The sequence below is a fragment of the Littorina saxatilis genome, linkage group LG2 (assembly GCF_037325665.1).
Source record: "Littorina saxatilis isolate snail1 linkage group LG2, US_GU_Lsax_2.0, whole genome shotgun sequence".
Taxonomy (NCBI): domain Eukaryota; kingdom Metazoa; phylum Mollusca; class Gastropoda; order Littorinimorpha; family Littorinidae; genus Littorina; species Littorina saxatilis.
In genome coordinates, this window is record NC_090246.1 from 95,914,006 (window position 1) to 95,941,505 (window position 27,500).

Here is a 27,500-nt window from a genome sequence, read left to right on the forward strand (position 1 = left end):
TCAATCTGGCGTCGAACGGGAAATTGATGGATTTGGGGACATGGAGATATATCACGTGCTGATGTCACCACTTGCATGTTGCACTGTCACCCACGGAGTGATTTTTGCAGGGTTTACAAACCCAAAGATCGCACAAGAGTATCTCTCATCATGGGTTCCTAAATCCTTCCTCAATTCCTGACGCCATTGCCACCTCAAACCTACCCTTGCCCCCTACCCTTTTTCACCGTCACCTTGCTAAGCTCCCCCCACCCCTTCCCCTCCCCACTTCCTTCGCCATCACCACTAGCCTCTTCCTACCTCTCGACCTTTATTCGCCCAAGAAACATGCCTAGAGTAAAGGAGAAGTATGATGAAAAAAGTGTTTCCAAAAATTGAAAATTGAACGCCTTTTTAAGCTGCACGGTTAATTAGTGTAGGGGGCAGAGAAGGAGGGAAGGACGGAGAGATCCGAAGGGGTGGGGGCAGAAGGAGGGGGAGTGGGAAGGGGTTGGAGGTGGGGGTCAAGGAATATATGTCATTAAAAGGTCCAAGTAGGGCGCGCTTTTCAAGTTAGCCGGTCTATTTAACGTTCGATAAGCAGGACTGCGCCTCAGGGGATAACTGGCCCTATTAGCTCAAAATACGCCGATGATGGCTCTGGACATTTTGCTACTGATGAATAATTTTGGATTTTTGTTTCTTTGGTGAGGAAGTGTGTGTGGGGGAGGTGACGGATTTTGTTGCCAAGTCTTCAGAATTTATTTTGTTATCTGTAGTTTGGGATGTATATATTTTTCAAATGTGCATGACATGCTAATATGCATTTTCTAAGTCTAAATTGGCGGTGTGGTGTTGTCCGAATAAATCATTGAAAACGGTAAGATCAGAATAGTTAAAGTGCCAAGATCCTCGATTGCTTTGTTCAAGTACTGATTGACTTTTTCTTCTTCAAAGTAAATGTGCTGCCTATGTTTGAAAACAGTTATTTGTTTCATGAGTCCAATGCAATACTATATGAGATACCCAGCGTTATAGAATATATTTTTGTCAAAGGGTTCGAAGCAGCTATTCTTCATAGAGAAATCACATTGATGCAATACGGGATTTGTTGCCATTGTTGCAATATAAGATTCAAAACATACTCTCGCTGACACCAGTCCCCACAACACTCAACTAACTCAGAATCAGTCCACTTCAATATTGAACGTACTTCTGAGCTTCTATGCACTACACTTACATGATGGCTCGAGAATACAACCACTCGGACGCCCCTCCCCCCCCCTTCCCAACCTCCCACCCCCTTACACCTCCCTATCCCCCACCACCATCCCTACCCTCTTGCCCATGGATGTAAGTGAAATGATGGATTTCTCTGATGTGTATTTGAGAAAGCGAGAGGGAGAAGTTTGCACCGAAATTATTCCGCAATCATCACCAGCGCCATGCACCCTGGTCCGTGCTCCCCAAACCTTGACCAATGCAGGATGAATATTTACTTGCGCGATCAGTGCGCCAGGGACAGAAAATCCCTGCCAAATCGGCTTGCGGGCCCCAGTATCAGGTTAGTTTCAACATTGCACGGAGGGGGGGGGGGGGGTGACATTTTGCGGGGTAATATTAATACATATCGTCGTGTACATCTAAGACCTGTGGCTGAAAAGCCGCCCCTAATGGAAGGATGCGTTTCGTGATTGCATAACTAAGAAAGTTAGAAGGAACTCTTGATTTTGACTTTTCTATATTGGTGAGAGTAGAAGGGGCGATGGAGAAAGAAATGGAAGGGGTACTCTTCGCGAAGAAGCTTCATGGAAGGCAAAACAACAACAAACAAGTCGCGTAAGGCGAAATTACTACATTTAGTCAAGCTGTGGAACTCACAGAATGAAACTGAACGCACTTGTGCAAAACGGAGTGAAACTGACGAGCCTGTTCAGCGCGGTAGTGGTTTCGCTGTGCTGCATAGCACGCTTTTCTGTACCTCTCTTCGTTTTAACTTTCAGAGCGTGTTTTTAATCCAAACATATCATATCTATATGTCCTTGGAATCAGGAACCGACAAGGAATAAGATGAAATTGTTTTTAAATCGATTTCGGAAATTTAATTTTGATCATAAATTTTCTATTTTTAATTTTGAGGGCTTGTTTTTAATCCAAATATAACATATTTATATGTTTTTGGAATTAGAAAATGATGAAGAATAAGATGAACGTACATTTGGATCGTTTTATGAAAAAAACATTTTAATTACAATTTTTAGATTTTTAATGACCAAAGTCATTAATTAATTTTTAAGCCACCAAGCTAAAATGCAATACCGAAGTCTGGCCTTTGTCGAAGATTGCTTTACAAAAATTTCAATCAATTTGATTGAAAAATGAGGGTGTGACAGTGCCGCCTCAATTTTTACAAAAAGCCGGATATGACGTCATCAAAAGTATTTATCGAAAAAAAAAAAAAAAAAGGCCGGAGATATCATTCCCAGGAACTCTCATGTAACATTTCATAAAGATCGGTCCAGTAGTTTGGTCTGAATCGCTCTACACACACACACACGCACAGACAGACACAGACACACAGACACACACACACACACACACACACACACACACACACACACACACACACACACACACACACACACACACATACACACACACACACACACACCACGACCATCGTCTCGATTCCCCCTCTATGTTAAAACATTTAGTCAAAACTTGACTAAATGTAAAAAAAGGGGGGGGGGGGGGGGGCTATATTGCAAGCAATGGACGAACATGCTAAAGAGAGAGGACTAGGGAGCAAAAATGAAAAGTGAAGACAGGAAAAAAAAATCAAACTCTGATAGAAGAGAGGTCTTGTTTGGGGAACAAGTAATCACATATTGAGGTAACAGGTTACTAGAACAAGGAGACACAGTTTAGCAAAAGTTTGATGAGAAAAGCTGAGAAGAAAAAGGCTTTAAAACACACACACACACACACACACACACACACACACACACACACACACACACACACACACACACACACACACACACACACACACACACACACACACATTCAAGCGCGATTTAACAAAAAATCCAACTAAGATTAAAACAAAGCAAAGTAAACAACAAAGTAAAAAAAAAAGACAACAAGAAACAGAAGATGGTGTTGCCGATATCTGTGCCCCGACTTCTTTTTTCACAAGAGCAAATCTCATTTCATCCGCCGTGATCCACAAAGCTCTCCTCCCTGCAAACCGTTTCACTAAACGAACACAACTTGTTTTTAAACACGTTGAACAAAACCACACTAAAAAGTAACAACAGTTAACTTTGAAAAACAGAAACATAGGGGCAGACAAGAAGTATTAAACAAGAAAAACAAATCGGAAGGAAGAATAGACATCCTCAATAATTTTACACACACACACACGCACACACACACACACACACACACACACAAACAAACACACACACACACACACACACACACACACACACACGCACACACACACACACACACACAAAGTGATTGTGTGGTGATAATTGACTGTATGCTAGGAATGAGAGAAAGAAGAGGACAAGGGGCCAGGAGGAAATAAACTTAAGAAAGACAGTAATCCCCTAAAATTGCAAAAGCATTACAATCATTATAATCTAAAAGAAAGACAACAACCTCTTATCTCCCCAGAAAGAGCACAGGGGTCAGACCGAATCTGTCGGGAACAGGGTTGGGTGCTGGAGAGGAGGGGGAGGGGGGGAGGTGCTATAACGGCAAGAAAAGGAGATCCATATTAGTATGTAGGGGGGGGGGGGGAGTAGGTGCTAGAAGTAAAAGAAAAGAAGATCCATATTAGCATTTAAGGGGGGGGGGGGGTAGGTGCTAGAAGTACAAGAAAAGAAGATCCATATTAGTATTTAGGGGGGAGGGGGAGTAGGTGCTAGAAGTACAAGAAAAGAAGATCCATATTAGCATTTAGGGGCCCATGCAACCCCTCGCCGAAGAAGACAAAAGTTGCTTTGACGTCGCAGTGCATACCTCTCAAAACAGATTCTTCACGCAAGACTCGGGATGGGAAGCGTTTCTGATCAGATAACTCGATCAAGCGAGCCCGGCACGCAACCACGAGAGGATGGGTGAGCTACTCGTGGCTTCGATCGATGTGGAACTTTGGGATGTCTGAGAGTTGAGAGGGGGGAGGGGAGAGATAAAGAGATAGGGAGGGGTCGGGGAAGGGAGCGAAATGTAGAGTTAGATGGAGAGAGATAGAGAGAGGGGGGTGGGGCGTGGAAGGGAGGGAAATGTAGAGTTAGATGGAGAGAGATAGAGAGAGGGGGGTGGGGCGTGGAAGGGAGGGAAATATAGAGTTAGATGGAGAGAGATAGAGAGAGGGGGGTGGGGCGTGGAAGGGAGGGAAATATAAAGTTAGATGGAGAGAGATAGAGAGAGGGGGTTGGGACGTGGAAGGGAGGGAAATATAGAGTTAGATAGAGAGAGGGGGCGGGGCTTGGAAGGGAGGCAAATATAGAGTTAGATGGAGAGAGATAGAAAGAGGGGGGTGGGGCGTGGAAGGGAGGGAAATATAGAGTTAGATGGAGAGAGATAGAGAGAGGGGGGTGGGGCGTGGAAGGGAGGGAAATATAGTTAGATAGAGAGAGATAGAGAGAGGGGGGTGGGGCGTGGAAGGGAGAAAAATATAGAGTTAGATAGAGAGAGATAGAGAGAGGGGGGTGGGGCGTGGAAGGGAGGGAAATATAGAGTTAGATAGAGAGAGATAGAGAGAGGGGGGTGGGGCGTGGAAGGGAGGGAAATATAGAGTTAGATGGAGAGAGATAGAGAGAGGGGGGTGGGGCGTGGAAGGGAGGGAAATATAGAGTTAGATGGAGAGAGATAGAGAGAGGGGGGTGGGGCGTGGAAGGGAGGGAAATATAGAGTTAGATAGAGAGAGGGGGGCGGGGCTTGGAAGGGAGGGAAATATAGAGTTAGATGGAGAGAGATAGAGAGAGGGGGGTGGGGCGTGGAAGGGAGGGAAATATAGAGTTAGATAGAGAGAGGGGGGTGGGGCGTGGAAGGGAGGGAAATATAGTTAGATAGAGAGAGATAGAGAGAGGGGGGTGGGGCGTGGAAGGGAGAAAAATATAGAGTTAGATAGAGAGAGATAGAGAGAGGGGGTGGGGCGTGGAAGGGAGGGAAATAATTTATAGAGTTAGATAGAGAGAGATAGAGAGAGGGGGGTGGGGCGTGGAAGGGAGGGAAATATAGAGTTAGATGGAGAGAGATAGAGAGAGGGGGTGGGGCGTGGAAGGGGGGGACATGTAGAGTTAGATGGAGAGAGATAGAGAGAGGGGGGTGGGGCGTGGAAGGGAGGGAAATATAGAGTTAGATGGAGAGAGATAGAGAGAGGGGGGTGGGGCGTGGAAGGGAGGGAAATATAGAGTTAGATGGAGAGAGATAGAGATAGGGGGGTGGGGCGTGGAAGGGAGGGAAAGAGAGTCAGAAAAAAAGAAATAGAGAGGGAGGGACGGAAGAAAAGAGAGACACAGACAGACAGAGAAAGAAAAGTCACACAGAGACAGAGAGTGACAGAGACAGAGAGTGACAGAGACAGAGAGTGACAGAGACAGAGAGTGACAGAGACAGAGAGTGACAGAGACAGAGAGTGACAGAGACAGAGAGTGACAGAGAGAGAGGATATGTTTTGCATTAAAGAAGGTAGTAATGTAAGCAATTACTGTATCTTTCACTTTCAGCCCTTTCTCACGAAGGAGACAGTGAGAGAGAACGGGGAGATAGAGGGAGAGGGAGTGTGATCTGGCAGGTTTAATGATACAATTCAATTACATATTGTGAAAACATTTACGAAGAGTAAGACAATTTCACTTAAAATCAACTCGTAACAAAAAGGTTCCAATGCTCCTATAGACATGCCTACAACACAGTAATCAACAAGGATCATCCGCACCAGCTAAGCTCATAATAGGGGGTGGGGGGGGGGGGGTTGGGATTAATGCCACTATGTATCGTTTTTCAAGCGTACACAAATGGCTTAGCAGAAATCTGATGTCAAGACGGAAGAAACTGTTGCAGTCACGTTTCAAATGGCACCTCCTCCTCCTTATCCATCTGTGTAGGATATCTATACTCCAGCTACGAAGCGGAAGTGCAGGCTCAGAACATACCCACCAAGCATCTGCCTTCACGAGGAGCCCACATGTACACCTAGGCGCGTTGTCTACACTCCAATCCCCGACATACCAGAGAACCTGGACACTCTCTGCCAACACAGCAATTTTAATACGCGAACACTACGTGGCTTACATACATGCCTGTAAAGACAGGCTTTCACAACTACACCTCATCATAAGAAGTCGAGACACCGCTCCGTCGCGATATAACCTTCGTGGTTGAAAACGACGTTAAACACCAAATAAAGAAAGAAAGAGACACCGCTGACGTGACATTTCAGACTGGAACGTTGCCAGGAGAAGATTGTCGCCACCTTCAGGCTACGCGGAGGACATCGGGGTTGTACGAAGCATCTTTAACAAAAGAGTTGTACGCAGCATCTGAAAAAAAAGATAGGTTATGGTTGTACGAAATATCTGAAAAAGATGGGTATGGTTGTACGAAGCATCTGAGAAAAATATGTGTGTGGCCGTACGAACCATTTGGAAAAAATGATGGGTCTCGCAAACTCATCGCAGTGTAAATGTGGCCGGCTCTGAAGAACACTCACCAGAACCCATCATACCATCTTCCCCCGTCTACAAGTAAAGGGTTGTGCTGTCTGGACACAGGACTCTCCCCTCCACAACAAGCTGCGAGGGCTCACTGACGACTTGTCTAGGACAGTCAGATGCCCTATTAAACGGCAATCTTGATTGCGATCGAGCTACGCCGGATCTTGTGTTGCTCAGTTAAATAAAGAAATATCACCTTCGTAACATGTTTTTCACTGGGACACAACTCTGGAGAATAACCGGTACCTGCCAGGAGAAAAGTGTGACCACCTTAATTCAGACTACGCAGAGGACATTGTGGTTGTACGAAGCATCTGGAAAAGGATGGGTCTCGCAAACTCATCGCAGTGTAAATGTGGCTCTGAAGAACACACACCAGAAACCTTGCTCAAAGTCTTCCCCCGTCTACAACTTAGTAAAGTGTTGTGAGGTCTGGGCACAGCTAGGTCTCTCCCCTCCACACCAAGCCGTGAGGGCTCACTGACGACCATCTTGAGCAACACAGCCAGTCACACTGACCTTGATCCTGAACGATTAGCAGCGTAGACCAGTAGGTATACTCGTATAACGGAAGAACATTTTAAAGTGGACCAATTTCACACACGTTAGCTCATTTTTGTTTTGGATTGAGACGCTTGAACAGAGTTTGAAAAACAAAGTTTGGTCAGTTTGACAGGCTTTGTATTTCAAGATGGCTGACGACCTGCGAAGGTCAACCAGCTGCCGTTGGGATACGTCCGTCTTGATTGCTAACCCGTGTCGCTTAGTTTGGACGTTCGTTTTCATTGCTTCTGATCCAGCTTGAACACCTTAATTGCCATACCTGTAGACAGACGACTGATGGAAAGTATGGCATTAGGAGAAACAACAAGTGTTGAGCGTTGTTGGCGCCAATGACAAAGGCATTGCACTCTCTGCATCAAGCCACAAGTGTGTTAGTAAGCTCCAAACTTTTCTTTATAAAGTTCGACAGGTTTAACACTCTCGGGCCCTTTCAAAGCTCACGTGCACACAATGCAGCGAGCTTCAATGAATATCAGAGGAGATAAGGTGGGTGGAGGGTGAGGGTGGGTGTGGTGGTACAGCAGCCTACTGGTTTCGCGAAGTTGTGGATCTCTCTCTGTGTGTGTGTGTGTGTGTGTGTGTGTGTGTGTGTGTGTGTGTGTGTGTGTGTGTGGATCTAGTGCGCGGGCGTCCGCCTTCTGAAAACACACACACACACACACACACACACACACACACACACACACACACACACACACAAACTCTACTACAACATCTTTCTCTCCTTTAAACACTCCCGCTGAGCCCAGTAAATGCAACGTCAACTTTAGCCAGTGTCCCCGAAGGCATTCAAGCCACGGTCTGTCAGATGTCGTTGCAGTCGACACCGATGGAGTCGCCGTCGTTGTCAGATGCTGTGGTTGCCCTGCTTAAAGGAGAGATTAGGGGGAGGGTGTGTGTTATGCGGGGGGGGGGGGGGGGGCGAGATCAAGGGTAGTAACATCAACATGAGAGAGAAGGGTTGGGGGATGTTAGGAACCCTTACATGATTAAACAATCTGGCCATTGGTCGTTGCAGTCGAAGCCGCTGGATTCGCCTTTGTTGTCAGATGCGGATGTTGCCCTGCTTTTAGGAGGGGAGGGGAGTAAGGAGGGGGGAGGGGGTGTAGGGGATTAGATCAAGCTTAGTAGCTATACAGCGTGAGTGAGAAGGGGTGGGGATATAAGGAGTCCTGAGTTGACTACTCTGGCCAGATGTCATTGCAGATGAGCTAGGGCCCCGTCTTCGTTGAAGAGGGAGTATTGTTAATAAGATCAAGATTGGTGGACACTGCGTAGTAGAGACTGAGGGGGTAGTGTTTGGTTAGAGGATGGAAGGAGTCCATTAAATTACTAGACAATCTGGTCAGATGTCGTTGGGGCCTACGCCGATGGAGTCGCCGTTGTTGTTAGAAACGGTGGTGGCCCATTTTCATAGCAGGGGGACTGGAGAGGATGTGGGGAGGAGGGGGGGGGGTAAAACCAAGTGTAGCTATTGAATGACAGAGTGAGGGGGAATATGGATGGGGTGTGTGTGTGTGTGCAGGTCTCTACCTCTCTCTCTCTCTCTCTCTCTCTCTCTCTCTCTCTCTCTCTCTCTCTCTCTCTCTCTCTCTCTCTCTAAACCCGAGATTAAACCCTCCCATAGGCGAGGGCTGGATGTAAAAAAGCACCTGTTTGCTTATTATGCCATTACCCTCGTAAATAAAGAATGTGTCATTGTCTCTCTGTCTCTCTGTCTCTCTGTCTCTCTGTCTCTCTCTCTCTCTTTCTCTCTCTGTCTCTCTGTCTCTCTCTGTCTCTGTCTCTCTCTCTCTGTTGCTGTATCTACTCCATTACCCTCGAAAAATAAAGTTGGTTCGTTCGTTCGTTCGTTCGTTCGTTCTCTCTCTATGTGTCTCTCTCTCTCTCTCTCTCTCTCTCTCTCTCTCTCTCTCTCTCTCTCTCTCTCTGTCAGTCGTAGGGTTGTTCCCTACATTACGAAGCAATCTGACCACTAAGGAGGCCAAAGCTTTCGCTCTTTGAAGGCCCACCGCCCCTAGAGGGCAGTGTTACACACGCTTAGCACGTGCAGACTGCTGCCAGAGTGTCCGGGTGTTTGAGCTGGCCAAGTTCTCTACAGCTTCGATTTTTACAGACCTTTTTTTCTTGTTTGTTTCTTTTTCGTTTTCTCCCGCCCTCCCTTTCTTCTAAGTTTGTAGCTTACGTTTATGTCGTATGTGCAAGGTTTGTGGTCGGTGGGGTAGATACTCCGATACTCCTCGCGCAGTTTGTTATTAGATGAGCTATTTTGAAGTAACGTTGAACTTCGTGGCGCGAGAGGCTTCTAAGAGCGCATCATTTATTTTTGTCTGTGTGATTGTCCGTTGGTCTACTGTGCCTGTCTCTGTCTGTCGGTCTGTCTGTCTCTCTCTCTGGTACACCACGGCAGTACGACTCAATTAACAAGGGTGATTATAGGTCGAGTGCGGCACTCTGTAGCACAGTCCTCTGACCTTGCTACAGGCTAGGACCTCAATTTTGACCTCTCATTCCTCATACAGGACCTGATTTGCCCCATTGCGAATACTGTTGAAGTTCAGTTATTTAGTTGCTTAGTTAGTAGATGCCTGCGTGCCCCCCGCGGGTTAGGGGGAGTCCCATATTGGTTGGGACGAGAAAGAATTTACCCGATGCTCCCCAGCATGTCGTAGGAGGCGACTAACGGATTCTGTTTCTCCTTTTACCCTTGTTAAGTGTTTCTTGTATAGAATATAGTCAATGTTTGTAAAGATTTTAGTCAAGCAGTATGTAAGAAATGTTAAGTCCTTTGTACTGGAAACTTGCATTCTCCCAGTAAGGTAATATATTGTACTACGTTGCAAGCCCCTGGAGCAAATTTTTGATTAGTGCTTTTGTGAACAAGAAACAATTAACAAGTGGCTCTATTCCATCACCCCCCTTCCCTCCGTCGCGATATAACCTTGAACGGTTGAAAACGACGTTAAGCACCAAATAAAGAAAGAAAGAAAAAAATGCCTGCGTACGTGTAACTTTAACAGTACGGGGGTGGGATTTCTTCCGTCCCAGGAAGAATGTTGGATTCTTTTGTTTGTTTATACTTATTTTGGTTAATACCTGGCAGCTGTTGTGCACACTCTCTTCTCCGTGAAGGTCAACTACCTTTCACCAATACCAAATTGACCAAATTGAGTGACATGTAGGGAGCACCTATGTCATGTCATCCTGGTGAATGTAGCATCTTAGTTGCTATGTATTTGAAAACTCTGCTCACCCACAACTTTATATACCCCACTTGCAGGGATTCAGAGACCTTCAGTGGTGTGGTAGAAAAAAATTGCATTCCTGATCTGTGAACCAGTGGTATACCTTCTGATATATTGAGTCCTTTAGAAAGCTTGCAAGTGTGCTGTTTTCAGTTTTAAAGCCAGGAGAGGCTCAAATAGCAACTCTTGAATTGCTAAAAATTCACGTTTAGCTGGTTAGTTACAAAAACCTTCAAGTTTACACATTTTGTTTAAGCTTATAAGAGCTTCTAGAAACCCTTCTTGAAATGTGTTTACCACTTGTTTTGTAGACCCCCTAGCAAGAGTGATACAACCACAACATCTTTAAGTATAGAGGTTTTTGATTTTGTGCATCCCCCCCCCCCCCCATCCCCCCCCATTTGATGTTGTTTGTTCGCTGATATCAGTTTTAAAGCCAGCAGAGGCTCAAATAGCCCCCTCATGAAATGCTAAAATTAATGTTCAGCTGGTCAGTTACAAAAACCTTCAAGTTTACAAGATGTATATATATATATTATGCATCTCCAAAAAGCTTGTTTGTTCTAAAATTTACAAGTCAGGAGAGGCCAACTAAACCCGCCCTAAAATTCTAAAATTCATTGTCGGCTGGGGGGCGGTGCCCCCCTAGTCCCACCAGCAAGGGCGCTGCCCCTGCACCCCGCCAGAGCTTTCGCGGCCCCTGGACCCCGGCCTTCCAAAATGTTCAGTTCTGGCAATATTTTGGGCTCCCACCCATGCCTGTTTTTGTTAACTGTGCGACATAAATTACTCTGTCTCGTTGATGTTGATTATTTTCGTTCCTATTCCTATTCATCCATGTATTCATCTATTTTTCTACTCGTTCTTTTGAGTTGATTTGTCGTTGTTTGTCGTTGATTGTAGGAGGTAGACAAGAAGAGGAGAGAATGGAGTGATTGCTTTTCGATCCGGGATTTCCGTTTGTTTGCAAGAACAAAGGCCGCGATATACAACTCTTCACAGCGCGCCTAGTAATTGCTTCATTCATTACAAGGAAACCTTCGTCGCTCTATGCGCAGTCGTGTGGCCGGGACCCGGCGAATAGCGTCCCTTTGCGGCTTTCTCTTTCGCTTTAAATTACGGGGGAAAAGACGTTTGCTTTTGAGGTTTCACTTCTCGCAGGATTCCCGGAGTCAAGTGAAAATCGGTCACGACTGGGTGTTTGATCAGCCAGGGGTGGGGGTCAGTCTTCATTTTCCTGTCTGCCCTTCACCAAATTTGTAGCCAGGCTGGTTCCTTCTCCGTCTAGATGGAGTTTGGCCCCCTTTCCCCCCGTACCTCTGGCTCTTGCGAGTGCTTCGTGGATTATTTGTGTTGTTGTTAATATGTGTTCTTAAATTGTGTCTTTAATTCCGTGGTTCGCATGTGACTGTCTGTTTGTCTGTTTGCCTGCCTGTCAGTCAGGGTTTTTGTCTGTCCTCTGTCTTTCTTTCTCGGTCTTTCTCTCTCTGTCTTTCTCTCTCTCTCTCTCTCTCTCTCTCTCTCTCTCTCTCTCTCTCTCTCTCTCTCTCTCTCTCTCTCTCTCTCTCTCTCTCTCTCTCTCGATTTTTTTACAGACACACACACACACACGTACATGCACACACAGACACACACAGACACACACACACACACACAAACACACACACACACACACACACACACACACACACACACACGCACATTTACCGATCCATCACTCTTAGGGATATTGACTGAATTCATGTTGTTCTCAATCTCTCTTTTCCTCCCATGACCCTTATCCCTACCCTGCCACACACACCCTCTTGTCTTTCTCATCCGACACTCCCCCCCCCCCTCTTACCCCCGACACCCCCCTCCCCGCGGGGGAAAAAAAATCAAGTTTGACCCTCGAATAATATGAGTTGTAATGTCGTACTTTCAACCCCAGCCATCTATTGATTTTTCCATGGAGGTGAAGATGGTGAAGAGATTCGTTAAGGGTTTGTTATGGACTTTCCCCCCTCTGAGATCCAACAGGAATTACTCTTGTTACTGCATGTGTATGGAGGAATATCCTCTCGTGCAATGCCTGTTGAATAAGGGTGATGTGTATTGTAGCCCCCTCACCCGACCCTCGCACTCTCCTACTCCCTTCCCCCCACATTTTGTTCTCTCTCTCTCTCTCTCTCTCTCTCTCTCTCTCTCTCTCTCTCTCTCTCTCTCTCTCTCTCTCTCTCTCTCTCTCTCTCTCTCTCTCTCTCTCTCTCTCTCACGCGCGCGCGCGCGCGTTCCCTGTCGTGTTATGTGGCTATCAAATTAATATAATTGCTTTAAATGATTGTTCCGCTCTCTGATTCTTTTCAAAGAATGTTGGGTGGAAAGTTGTTATACACTACTCTACGTCATATCAGCATTTGCTGAATGGGAGTTATTGATGTACTCGGGTCTTTTGGTTGTCATGCAAGTAGGGAGTGTTAAATTGGTGAATTTGATTTGCACGTGTCTGGGGCGGCTTAGAAGGGTTAGACGGGAATGGGAAACAAATACATATGTAGAAGCTCTGGCATAGATGTCTTCTTTTCCCTGTTATCGGTTGGGCATTACGGTTTGAAGATATGCTTTTTTCAGTAGGAGACTAGTACCTTGAATATGGTATCGTGGCTAAAACCGTATCGTCAAGCCAAATGCAATCAAAATAGTTAATTGCTAAAACTGACTTACGGATTACAATTTAAGTTGTTAACATTGTTCAAATGAAGAAAGTGTTAACTGAACACCGTTCAATCACGTCCAATGCCATTTCCATTAACACCAAAGAGGTCTAGTACATGTACATACTTGTCTTCAGAAGTGTACGTGTTTGTGTACATTTAGTGTCATCAAATTCATCTTTTAAACGTCATCAAATGCATATTTTAACTTCATCAAATGCATCTATACGTCACACTTGTCTTCGATGCGTGCAGGTGTTGTCAAAATCTATATACACATACACGTCTTTGCCATACATACTGCCTCTGTATTTTGAGTTCGTTGGTACACTCTCTATAGGAAACCTCTAGCGTGAGGATCGTATCGACATCATGGATGTTCGAAAGAAATAGTCCTTACGAGGCTGATAAGGAGTATCGCTGCTAAATGTGAAAATGATTAAAAAAAAAACATCACCTCGGTGTAAAAATAAAAAATAAAAACAGTTTCACTTTCCTCCAGGGAAAGGACATTCAAAATAGTAATTTGAGTTTGTGGTAACTGCATAACATATATGTATTTGGTTAAATTTGCTCGAACAATTTGTTTTGTAGATACTTTTCGTGCGTAATTTTATTTCGAAGAGTTGCTATGGGCTACGGATTGAGCAATTGAATTTCATCTTAACTTCTGAACGAATACAAAACTGCCAATGGCTCACAATCCTTTCACGGATTATAATGACTTCGTTTCTAAACGTTTAAGTCGCAACTTGATATGTTCGTAAGATTCTGTGAGTGTCATATTTCAAGCTACAAATAACACTAGAGACGGTTAGGTTGCTTTTTTGTAGGAAAAAAAAAGCTTAGTTGTCTGTCACAAATGCGTTCAGTCAGTTTTGTTTCCTTATTGTCTGAACACACATCTGCAGTATCTAATCACCCGAACCTCAGATTATTCATGTATTCATGAGTGGAATAGTTTTCTCCTCAGTCAAAGCTGCAGCTGAGCTTTATTAATAACTTTTCCCTTTTGTAAGACACGTTTCTCTGTGCAGCCGCAACGTTTCTCTGTTTGGGTTTTCAGCTACACTGTCAGTGTCAAGCGTTGCATTGGGCACATAATTCCATTCTTCAAGTGGTACTTAGAATTGTTAAAATGTAGTTCCCTCGTCTTTGTCTTCGCAAAAACAAGAGTAACTGTTGTCATTAGACACGACGACACTGCAGACCGTCAGTTACTGCAGTGTACAGGGTGTCTAAAAGAAAAGGTACCCGATTTTCTTTCAATGCTACAGACAAGTCAGTAACTTTATTCAAATCATGTTTGCGTGATATTGTAGTCAGTTCATAGAAGTTTTGTCCCCAGTTCACAGCTTTCAGTTGAGATCGTCTGTTTCTTCACACCACGTGATCAATGTAACCACCCCGTTTTCCTATGACAGACTGCATCCTCATTGCCATATTGTTCATTACATTGGGGAATGTTTCCTGTGGGATGTTCTGGATTTCTCTGAGAATGTGGCGGGGCTCCATCCTGTTGGAACCACTGTGTTGTCATTCGGATGTCATTGTCCCTTCTCTTATTTTTCCATTTCTCGGTACTGATGTTTCAATGTCTTTTGGGGTACTTTGTTTTGAGACACCCTATACATGCCCCTTTCTTATATTAATGAATTGAACCCTCGGCAGTGTACAAGGTATCAGTTCTAGGGTAACTCAGACCCTGTCTTAAAAGGGTGTGCTTTTTGGCATGACAAAAAATGTATTCAAGAACAGTGTGTTTCAAAATAAAGAGAATTAACACACACAAAAACACCAGTGTATGGCTTTTTTCGGGATTTATTGAGCTTTCTGTGCCCCTTAATTGACTCAAAGATTCGAGTCAGAAACTGAAATATTGTATTGACCTTGCCAGTCAGGAACATTGTTGGGAAAGGTCATGTTTAAAAGGACAGTTATTGAACTTTACAAGGGCAAGTACAACTCAAGTTTTTACCTTAGAAAAGTGTGAGCCGCAAGGGAAGAGAGAGAGAGAGAGAAGGAGACTTGTAATTGGAAGCTGTTCTTTGACATATAAGTAGTCATGTTTGACTTTAACCTTTCAAGTTTGTGGCATAGACAAATGTAAAAATGTATACGTAGGACTAGGGAGAGAAAGCCAGAATTTCGATGGAAGATGTGCTTTGACAAATAAATAGTCATGCTCGCCTTCACACTTCTGCCTTCCCCAGAGGATCTGTCTACCAGAAAGTTGACGTGTTGCACTCAAACAAACACTGGCAATGTGCAGGGAAGATTCTAGTCCTCTCTCTTGTGTCTTGGTCTAGTCTTCTGCACCACAAGGCTGTAGCTCCCTCTGTACCAATGTGTCCGGGATATCTTTCTCGCAAACGATGATCAGAAAGTGAGGCAGGTTGAGGCAGGTTCTGGGAAATGCAGGAGGTCCTGCAGATTAATATGCTTGTCCTCGTTTTTGACTTCTATTCCCTCGATGGATGTGGTGCTTAGGGTGGGGGGGGGGGGAGAGAGAGAGCAAGGGTAATATTTTCTTCTCCCGTGGGTGGAGGGGGAAGGGGAGGGGAGTTGCAGGAGGAGGAGAGGTAGTCCCAATTCTCGAACCTCCGACCCCCCTCCCCACCTTCTAACGGCTCTTCTTTTGACTTGACGTGATCTGACAAGGGTTCATGCAGAGACACATCCGCGCAGCACATCGGGCAGTGCAGCACAATTTTCCAAATGAGTGAGCACCGGCTTGAACCCAGTGTGCCCTGCCCAACCCCACCCCCCATCCCTGCCCCCCTCTCATCCAGCCCCCCTCTCATCCAGCCCCCTCTCATCCAGCCCTACCACACCCACTACCCCGGGGAAGTGACAAAAAACAATTAGAGGCCGGGCACACCTCGTCCTCATCGTCATCACGTACAACCTACACTACGGCGGCCAGGCTCCTTGCCTTATTAGCACCTTAATAGGACGCCAGACTGTTGGGTGCTCACTGCTAGACGAGAGTTAGCGAAAGCTGGCTTGTCTCTTTTTCTTCTTTTGGCTTCATTTGTGTGTGTTCAGGACGTCTGCTCTGAGTATTTTTTTTTTTTTTTTTTGGGGGGGGAGGTCTCGTTGGTTACATCAGGCTGCCTTGTTCTTGTTCAGTGTGTTTGTGATGCGCTTATTTCTATGTTGTTATTGTGATGTACTTCTTTTTGTCCTTAACTTTCTCTGTTTTGTCCTTGTTGGTTACCGGAACAGGACGACAGATTGTTAATGTTATTTTCACAGTTGTTGCTGGCTGATCACCGCTAGACTCTCTCTCTCTTGTTCATTTTTCCTCATTCTCTCACTATCTCTCACCTGTCGAGTGCAACTATATGCAATGTTAACCTTTTGTTCACACCCTTTTATAAGGGGCAATGGCCTAATTAATAAACCATCTGCGTTTGCGTCTCTCTCTCTCTCTCTCTCAATAATAATACAAAGGGACAGGTTGGAAGATTAGGCATTGCCTAAAACCTTTATCCCTTTGTATTAAAGTTTTGAATCTGAATCTGAATCTGAATCTCTCTCTCTCTCTCTCTCTCTCTCTCTCTCTCTCTCTCTCTCTCTCTCTCTCTCTCTCTCTCTCTCTCTCTCTCTCTCTCTCTCTGTCTCTCTCTTACTGTCTCTTAATCTCTCCCTCTCTTTGCCTATCTCTCTTCCTTCCCACTCTCTCTGGCAAATGATTCTGATCCTACAAGTCATAACATCAACGTATTATACCATTGATATGTTCCAGCCATAGCCAACGATGAGAGCTACGACAAAGAAGGGTCATCTTGCATCTTCATCCACAAAGCGCTTATCCAGAAGGATGAGGAGAGCATGGACTATGACAGCAAACTCAGACTCCGTGAGTAAAGAACTCACTGCGGCTTCAAGCCTCTGAGACTCTAGAGAAGAATAGGTTTACGCCCTTAATTCGTTACCTTGGTGTTTTATTCGCTCACAGATCCACTGCGTCCAACGTTCCTTAAAAGAGAACGTGTCTACCAAATCCAACGTAACTGGCAAAGCTCTAGGTAAAAGAACTGGTGGAATTAGACAAGATGGTGGATGCAAAAAGATAACGGAAGGGGAGATGAAATAAACGAAATTACAAGAGAAACCAAAAAGCAATCAAAAAGACAGACAGACAGACTTGGCAGACATTTAGCCTACTGAAAAATATACCAATAAATAAGCATACAAGCAAATGCGAAGTTCCTGAGATATCGTTTGAACCACACATTCTCTGATGTAAGAATAAAGGCATGTGTACATGTTACTTTCTTTTAAGAACAAGAGCAAATACGTTTGTCATCATTTTCACGAGTTTTCATTCACAAGCACCTGGGAAATAAAAATCTCATGTTCCCCAGGCAATAAATCGAGGTGATGAATGGGTTTGAGCTTTCAGGTGAAACGTGGATTGTCAAAGTAAAAGCCAATCAGGTTGATTGTTTGATGTGTGGAACCATCGCGGCTTTGGATTTGTGTTTCCGAGGACAACGATTGTAAGCATTCACTCTCAAAGACCCAATCAATGTTGATAATTACCGCGGCGACTCATGGTCAATTTGCAACTTATCTCTGTAATCGCAAAATCCACAACGAAAAGTCATAAACACTTAAAAAGAAAAGAAATATGCTCAACACTTACTGAACTCACACGTATGATCGCAGCTCTGTACATTTTCTGGAAGAAAAGCGTCAACAAGCTACGTTTGACGTCACATACAAGGTTGACGTGTTATCTCGAGCTACTGTGACGATGCTGATTCTAAAAATTAGTCTCCCTAGCTGTGGGTTATTGTGCATTTTGTTGCACAACCAAAATGATGACAAAAACGATGTTTGGTGGCTTGTCGTCAGACCAGCATTTTGTTGTTGGTCCTCGGGGAGCATATCGCCTTTTGTCTCATATTTATCAACCGCCTTCGGCCTTGGTCGATAAAGATGAAACAAAAGACGATATGGTCCCCTTGGACCAACAAAAAAGCTGGTCTGTCAACAAGCCACCAAACATCTTATATTGTCATCATTTTCACGAGTTTTCATTCACAAACACCTGGTAAATAAATCTCATGTTCCCCATGCACTAACTCGAGGTGGTGAATGGGTTTGAGCTTTCATGTGAAACGTGGATTGTCAAAGTAAAAGCCAATCAGGCTGATTGTTTGATGTGTGGAACCATCGTGGCTTTGGATTTGTGTTTCCGAGGACAACGATTGTAAGCATTCACTCTCAAAGACCCAATCAATGTTGATAATTTATACCGCGGCGACTCATGGTCAATTTGCAACTTACTAGTCTCTGTAATCGCAAAATTCACAATGAAAAGTCATAAACACTTACAAGAAAAGAAATATGCTCAACACTTACTGAATTCACAGGTATGATCGCAGCTCTGTACATTTTCAGACTGGAAGAAAAGCGTCAACAAGCTACGTTTGTCGTCACATACAAGTTTGACGTGTTATCTCGTGCTACTGTGACGATGCTTTGTGGCCCGGAGTTGGATTCTAAAAATTCGTCTCCCTGTGGGTTATTGTGCATTTTGTTGCACAACCAAAATGATGACAAAAATGATGTTTGGTAGCTTGTTGTCAGACCAGCACTTTGTTGTTGGTCCTCGGGGAGCATATCGCCTTTTGTCTCATATTTATCAACCGCGGCCTTCGGCCTTGGTCGATAAAGATGAAACAAAAGACGATATGGTCCCCTTGGACCAACAAAAAAGCTGGTCTGTCAACAAGCCACCACACATCTTATATTATTCTGTTCCATCAGATTGTGATTTCAATTGCAATTGCTCTTTTTGGCTAGCTTGTGTTGATATTCAAACACTATTTTTGATAACTGATGTGCCAATCATCATTATCAACAGAATGTGCTTCCCGTTGAACCGTCCGTTTTTAGACTTGCCATTCTGGCTAGCTTGTAGGGAAAACAGTGTTACGTTGGTCAGCATGACACTCTGAAATTAGCATTCCAGACGAAGAAATCTGATTAATCAGAATTATAGCTCTTGAAAATGTTGTTATTGCTGTTGCTGCAGCTATTGTTCTTCTTTCTCGTTTATTTTGAGCCGCTTTCTTGATTGAATATTCAGATTAAATTTGATTCGTCAATGGAAACAAATTGATTTGGCGTCACTGGTGAATGTTTGCTTTTAGAAACAGGCGTTGAAAAGGGCGACCAGTGCAACGTTTAAAGGAACTTAACCTCAAATGTTGAAGACAGACATGTGATGGTATTTTTCATTTATGGAAAATGATATAGACAGTTGTTGTTGTTGTTGTTGTTGTTGTTGTTGTTGTTGTTGTTGTTGTTGTTGTTGTTTTGGTTATCTCTTTTTTCCGGCGAAGCGGGTCCCATTGCTCTAACCGATTATTCTGGCACCACCACCAAGATCGACCACCATACTTTTACAACCACCACCTCCAACACCGTGCCATCACCACCGATTATCAATATTATTTATGCTCGCTTTCTTTCCAAATGTATCCCACACACCGCTGGCCTAAGGATCCAAAACTAAGACAGCAAAACAGTCATACATTATATTGATACACACACCGCTGGCCTAAGGATCCAAATCTGAGACAACAGAACAGTCATACATTATATTGATACACACGCCGCTGGCCTAAGGATCCAAAACTGAGACAGCAGAACAGTCATACATTATATTGATACACACGCCGCTGGCCTAAGGATCCAAAACTGAGACAGCAGAACAATCATACATTATATTGATACACACGCCGCTGGCCTAAGGATCCAAAACTTAGACAGCAGAACAGTCATACATTATAATTAGTGTTACCGACATATGTAGTCATATGGTCAATATCATCACTGTGGTTGAGTTTTGACAAAATTAATTGGTTTTTGTATCTTCAGATTTGTCAAGGACAGTACTGGGATGCAACATAGCGGCAGCCGCGGTGATGCTATTCTCCATGATTGCTCTGATGTGCGGTGTATGGCCGGCCAAATGTGACAACGTGAAGAAGCCTGGTCTCTTCCTTTCTGTGTCTATTCTACTTCTGTTTGCCAGTAAGTGATTTGGATTTGTGTCTGAAGCAAATCAGTAGTGAAACAATAGCATAGACAAGACGGGCAAAGGAAAGTAAACGCATTTTCCTCGTGTATTTGTTAAGACTGATTCAAAATGAAATGATGAAAAGGTCAGTATATCAATACATGTAGGTTACCTCTCTTGACAAATCATGCACTGCCTTAACATGTATGGTCTAAAGTGAAGCTGATAGACTAAGTCTGTAAAAAGTTGTTAACCAAGTTGGAGCTTTTTTTCTCCGTTTTTGTTGCTGCGTGTTGGAGGTAGTGTCTGTGTGTGCATGCGCACGTGCATGGTGTGTAGATCCACCAAATTGCTGGAATCAATAATAATATTCCCCTGGGGTGTGCAATGCAACTTGCATTGCAAGCAAAGAAGAAAAAAAATTTGACCTAGATAGGATCTGTGTCAACCAGTCCCCAATTCCCATTAGTTGTTGAGCGTCATTTAACTTGTAAATTGATAGTGAAGAAGTGTTTTTGATTCTGAAGTGCGAGAATGCCCTAGGGGAGAGAACTGTGGCAATCAAATGTGCCTCCGCTAGTGCTAATGCTGTTGCCTCCCTTCCAGCGTTGTGTAAATTATGCATTTAGATGGTCGCTTATTCCAGCGACTATTTCTTTCCGTTTCGCTTGTTTATTTTTCTGTCTTTTGTTTTTCCCTCTTTCTTTAAAAAAAATACAGTTTTTGTCCTCTCGTACGGTTTTTTTTTTTTATTTTTTTTTTTACATTTGGGGTGAACAAGCTTTGTTCAAAAGCTGGCCAGAGAAAAGGGGGAGGGGCCTGGGGTGCTTGAAGAGAAAGAGAGGGAAAGAACACTTTGTGCCGCAGTTTAAATATCAGTTATGTTGAATTGTAACTGTTTCACCGTACTCACAACATTTTGTGTGTGTGAAGTCCATATCACTGGTTGGCCCTTCGTGGTCGGCTGGGCGTTAAGCAAACAAACAAACAAACAAACAAACAAATATCACTGGTACAATGTAATTCACATTTTACCAATTAATTTATAAACTTGATCCAAGAATTTTCAGGCCTGAAAGGACACATACAGGCCAGGGACAATTAACGAGAAATTTAAAGTTGGACCAAATCGTGTCCCCTCACCATGCGCGGTATCACTGTGCTTCTCCTGGTCTCATTCTTTGCCTCTTTTTGTTTTTAGCCTTGTGCGGAATAGCGAGCGGCGTGTGTTTCATCGCCGTCAGGGACCTTGACAACACGACTGTCCGGACAAAAGCAGTGCTTCCCCCTGCCGTGCCCCTGTACGCCAGCCAGATGTTCGACTGGTCCTTCATGCTTCACTGGATCGGCACAGGACTTGCCTTCGTGGACAGCTTCCTCCTCCTGTGTTTGCTCAAGAACAGTTATGACTTGGTGAATGAGGGCCCTGCCAAGTTTACACCCTACACTAATTTGTAATTGTAGATTTTTGTGTGTGTGAATGCATGGTTGTGTGATGGAAGACGCTAAGTTTGATGTCCTGTATCATTTTTTATTTTTTTAAAAATTTTTTAAGAGCAGATTTGCGACTGAGGACATTAATCTGTATGCCACACACCAATTCTAACTACAGTATATGCATATTTTTGTCGGGCGTTTGTGTGATTGAGGTTGATGAGTGTGTGCTCCTGTGTTATTTTAGATTTTGAGAGTTGATTTGACTGAGAGCGCTAAGCTTACATGACCCTTACCATTTTGTTATTCTTAAATTTATTTGTGAGCAAACACTCTATATATACCGTAAAATCCCTAGCATAAGCCCACCATCTAGCAAACACCCACCCCCCACTTTGGGCCAAAAGTTGTGCACAGGGGTAACTACCTAGCAAACGCCCACCCTGATTTTTTCAAAGAGACTATAGGCTCACTTTCACCAGGATTTGTGCAGACTGTTCTAAAAGTCATCTTTTTCCCCTTCTTTACCTTTTCGTGTTTCTTTCCTTTTTTCTTATTCTTTGTCCCCTCTCCTCACTCCCACCCATCGTTCATGTTTTTTCGAGTTTCTCTTCTCTTTTTTTTCCTAAGTTTGTGGGTTTTTCTTTCTCAGAAAGATTGGGCCTTTTGAAGACAAAATCCAAGTTCAGTTAACGTTTCATTTCCAAAGACGATCGTGTAATTTCTCCCCTGTACAGAAAGAAAGCGCTTCATTGGTGTTGACATTTCGACATTTCATCAAGTTTCTTTTTCCCGGAATTGTGTGGTTATTGTTTGTCCTTGCAAAGGTCTGGCGATTTTCTTTTTACTCATAAATTTATATGAATGACTATGCTCGTGTTGTTTTCAGAAGAGCCAGTCCTTTTCTCTCTCTCTCTCTCTCTCTCTCTCTCTCTCTCTCTCTCTCTCTCTCTCTCTCATGGTTGGCCTTCTTTGCCTCAAAGTCCTTTTTTTTTCTTTTTTCCTTCACTTCTACTCACACGACCTAACTTACATGCTTTCTGGGTTTGTATTCACTCAATTACACGGTTGAGCACAAAACTTACTTTGTGCAAAGGGGTCTATCCCTAGCAAACGCCCACCCCCCAATTTTGCCCTAAATCTGTGCACAGGGGGGGTGGGCTTATGCTAGGGATTTTACGGTATATATATATATATAGAGAGAGAGAGAGAGAGAGAGAGAGAGAGAGAGAGACATAACCAAGCTAAGAAAAGGTCACTCTCGCGGAAAATCAGTAATCCCCAAAACAGGGAGACAAAATAACACGCTTTCACCTTGTGCAGTTCGAACGTGTCGTTTGCGTTATTTTGGGTGTAAAAAACTGACCTACGATTAAAGAACAGACATCGGCCCTGATCGAGGTGTACCTCAATTTTGAAGAATTCGTAGCCTTTATTTGTTGAATATTTTTTCTTTCAAAAATAATCACGATCATCAAGACTTGAAAAAATAGAGTGCGCCCTGCTGAAAGTACGATTTCTTGGTGGTTCTATCGTTAATCTTATCATCCTGATCACTTAAATTAGCACCAGAGTGTGCGAAAGACTCCAAAATGCAGATGAAACACACCAACCTCACTACTTTGCAGCCATTTTGAGCGATCTCAGTCACTATATATTATTCGATCAAATGCTTACGTAAACTCACAACGTCAAAAGATGTTCAATTTTGTTTTTTTGCAAAAATGTTCATTAAGTGGATTTACAAACAATGAAACAACTGCAATGCGGAAAATGTCTTAATTCGCTGAATAAGAATGGGTTCTTTCACACGTTATATCGGGAAAGCCATATCTAGCATCACACAGAAATGTTCATAAATCTAAAAATAATGTAGTCTTTTTCAAAAACTATACACGTAGTCTGTTTCAAAGACTTTCAGCAATTTTCAACATTATAATTCGAGAAAGCTATACACATCGAAAGAAATTTGGTGCGCAAAACAGTTTTCCTGATCACAAATCATTGTGTGAAACTTTCTTTCATGAAGTGTACGTATTTTTCTGGCAATAGGCGTGTCCCCTGTTTTGAGAGAACAGTTTTTGTGGTGCACTACCCGTGTTTAAAAAAAAAAAGGAAAAATAAAGTACACAGCGGCCATAATTTCTGTTTATTTGAATTAATTTCAATGTCAAAAAGATTGGTTTAAAGTGCAGATTAAACAAAATCAATGCAGGAAGAATTTGAAAAAAACGTTGGTTATACCTACTATATAATTATACAAATCAAGATTTTGTGAGCGATTGCGTGATTGAGTATATACTTAGTTTATGCCCAATACCACTCTGTATTTTTTTTCTAAAATTTGAGAGTGGAGAGGATGCTGTAAGTTTCTGCCTGATAGCTTTATGAATTGGTGCATAAAGACACCTATTTATGCATTATACCACCTATTATTCTGTGTAAGTTTGGGATGTGTTTGATGAAACATTTAACTGCCTCGTAGGATTGTTTATTTGTATGGTATTTACAAGACACCAAGTTTACACCTTTTACAACACATTGGACTTTGTGTGTTGTGGCACAGATTGCATTCTGTTGTTTAGTTGTGTGAGGAGTGACACAATGTACAGTACTTGTTGGACGTTTTTTTCTTTGTGGGAATACCGAGTACATTACACATTTGGTCACTTGACTTTGTTTCACAAAACTAAGTTTTTTGTTTGTTTTGTTTTTTTACAGCCTTGTTAACACGAGTCAATGCATAAATACAAAAAGTATTGCTTTTATAGTTATTGAGCAAAATCGTACATTATCGGTAACACTTGTCAGGGATTTATTACATTTCTGAGGTGACAAACAACGAAAAGGCACTAGACGATAAAAGCATAAAGCCAAGGTACAGAATCTTCATTGATAAGCTCTTGTGCACATCATTGCGATCATCTATGTTTTTTACTTGGTTTGTGTGGAGAGTGAATGAAAATAAAATGTTTGTAGCAGATAATGCTCTGCAAATGCATATCTTTCTGAAACAAACGGATGCAGCAATATACTAAATGTTGTCTCATTTTGCAAGACTACTTCCAAGGTACTGTTTTTCTATAAGTGTGTTCATAATTATATATATATATATATACAGCTTGAAATGCGCAGGTACATGTATTCTATGAAATGTTTGTGAAATGTAAATATTTTGTATAATATGTTCATTTTGGCATAAAAAAATATTGTATACACTTACGCAATCACATGTCCTTGGATACACTGATTGTTCCGACAATTCTAATTTTCTCCCTCCATTTCTCTTAGCATGGATCTGTCGCATCTCTATCAAGTACATGTAATTGTGAATTTTGTCTTTTCCCTCTCATAGAGAGAGAGGAGAGAGAGAGAGAAAACGAGAGAGAAAGTGTGTGTGTGAGTGTGTTTGTTTTGTCTCTCAACTGTGAGAAATAGAGAGATCATATAGATAAAAGTATGGTGCATAACACACACTTGAGCACAGACATTTTCTAGAATGGGGGATATGGTAAACAACCAAGTACAACACATATTCAATGATGCAAAAAGAGACACAAGCACTTGCTCACACCCCCACACACAAACAGATGCAGACATGTCATCACTCATGCTTTAATCAAACTTAAGCATGACCACAGATAAGGAACTGCGAAAACATCTCACAAACACAGATAAGCAACTTGTATCACTAGTTTTATATAACTAAACTACGGTCCTTTTTCTTGAGGATTCATTCGCTTCGAACTTGGGCTAAGTATTCCGCGTAGGTGACCGATGGACCATGCTGTGCCTCGTTGTAGTATTTGTCCTGGATAAATTTCCTTCCAGAATAACCACATTTTCCAACCTGTGGTTTATCCTGCAACACAGAAAAGGATAACATTGAATTGGGTAGAGATGCTGAATCCGTGACAACACGTTTGGATGTGAGCCTTCTTAAATTGAACCCCTGATCTGAAAATTCTGCCCAAGTATGTTTTAAAGGCATATGTACGCGCTCCCGTGTTTACAAAGTGTAGTTTGCCCATAATCGATGTCAAACGCACCATAAGACCATATAATGACGATATGTCACCATGCGCGGACCATAATACATGCATTACAGCTTGTTCTAGCCTCTGAAAAAGTGAGGATGTCAACAAAGCCGCGGTGTTAGCTCCCTTGCATCAACGTTACATGTGTTGCCAAATCTATAAATAGGACGATCCAGATCAAAATGAAAATTAACATATCTCAACATTGAAGGGGTCCTAGACCACAATATTTTGCAGGGAACTTAATTTAGCATGTCTCCAGCTGTTGGTAAAGCAATTAGCGTGTATAGTCATCGAGTACATATGCCTTTAAACAGCAGCTAGATCATCAACAAGAACATCAATATTCATACATGTGCATCACTGCATGTTTGGTGGGGAAATTGCCTCCCTTGCCACATAGCTGAACAAACTATCATTATAGTCAGTAAATAGAGAATACTACATGCCTTGCTGTGTCGTACCAGATTTACACGAGTTGTTTTTTTAAATAGTGAACTGCAAGCGAAAGCGAGCTGTTCACTATTTGAAAAAGCAACGAGTGTAAATCTGGTACGACACAGTAAGCCATGTAGTATTCTGTTTATCCTAAATTATATTCTTCTGTGCCAGATCTAACTAAAAGTCACCGACAGCGCTATTGCTTTTGGATCAAACCGCTTTAGAACTTCAAACCACTTTACTCAATTTGACATTCATTCCTCCGCCATGACACACACTCTCAAACTAGGACAAAGTAGTTCGCCTTTGTTAACAATGTTAAGTTTAATATTGAACATTGATGAAATAAATTCGAACAACGAAATCATGGTCACTTCAAAATATACCAGATAAAAAGAAAAGCAGTGGCCACAGGATAAAAGAAACCAAAAGGAACAACAACAGCAAAGCATATCCTTCCGCGATAGGATTACTGTAGCTTGACCTTCCAGTTGATCCCATGTACTACTAATTTACATACCTTGACCTTCCGGTTGACCTCAATTACATGATATACACACGTGTGATTTGAACGATTTTTATCTCACTGGTATCTCTCTCACGTACGTAGGATAAACCAGCTTATCCTACATACCTGATAGAGCAGCCATGTCATAACATAACCATACATGTGCATATCATGTAAATGAAATCGTGTCAAACTACAGTCTGACAGGGACCTAATTTTTCACTGCTAATGACAACAAAGTCACAGAGACCAACGTCATTCTCAAAACACTTTTGCGTTTGCTGGTTCCTCTGGGAGAATTATGAGAACTTAAACATGACGCTCTAATTTCTAGAGTGAAGACCAATATGCGGCGCGTTCAGGGATATCCCCCTTTCAGGTTAGGTATGCGGCAGGACCCATTTCATGAATTCCACTTCATGAATTTCTGGTATGTTTTTCTGGCTCCTAGTGCATACAGGAACGCACAGTTTGGAGATTGAGCCCTGGTAGTGCATGGTTACGATTTACATAATAATGCTATACATCACATAATCCACTGGATTGTTCAGGCATTACATCCACAGCAAAATACATATGGACAGCTTTGTCCGTTTCCAGCAGTTCTTTCAATGGCTAAATTGTGCAGTGGCAAAGTTAGCCCCTGTCCTTTCTTTGATATTGTCCACCTGTTTCTTCTTTTGCCAGCCTCTTCTTCTTGTTCCTTCCACCGTGCCCTGGAGAAAAGTCTTTCCTATCCATGATGATCTTGTGACATTACTCTACCATTGTATTTTTTTTTCCTTTTGCTATTGCCAGAAGTTCTTGTTATGGCCCTGTGTTG

At 42.9% G+C, this 27,500-nt stretch overlaps 2 protein-coding genes across 4 annotated transcripts in view; one reads left to right on the forward strand and one right to left on the reverse strand.

Annotated features, from left to right (window-relative positions):
• The window catches only part of LOC138960238 (uncharacterized), a 44,196-nt gene extending 19,278 nt beyond the window's left edge, over nt 1-24,918 (forward strand). For all 3 annotated transcript variants that reach the window (XM_070332045.1, XM_070332046.1, XM_070332044.1), the window contains exons 3-5: nt 16,967-17,080; nt 20,116-20,271; nt 21,459-24,918. In XM_070332045.1, the coding sequence (XP_070188146.1) occupies nt 16,967-17,080; nt 20,116-20,271; nt 21,459-21,715 (527 nt within the window). In that variant the 3' untranslated portion in view covers nt 21,716-24,918. The remainder of the gene's footprint in view (nt 1-16,966; nt 17,081-20,115; nt 20,272-21,458) is intronic.
• Nucleotides 24,919-25,290: 372 nt separating this feature from the next.
• LOC138960239 (NADH dehydrogenase [ubiquinone] iron-sulfur protein 6, mitochondrial-like) overlaps nt 25,291-27,500 on the reverse strand; it is a 5,615-nt gene continuing 3,405 nt past the window's right edge. Inside the window, exon 4 of the mRNA XM_070332047.1 lies at nt 25,291-25,553. Coding sequence (XP_070188148.1) covers nt 25,425-25,553 — 129 coding nt within the window. The 3' untranslated portion in view covers nt 25,291-25,424. The remainder of the gene's footprint in view (nt 25,554-27,500) is intronic.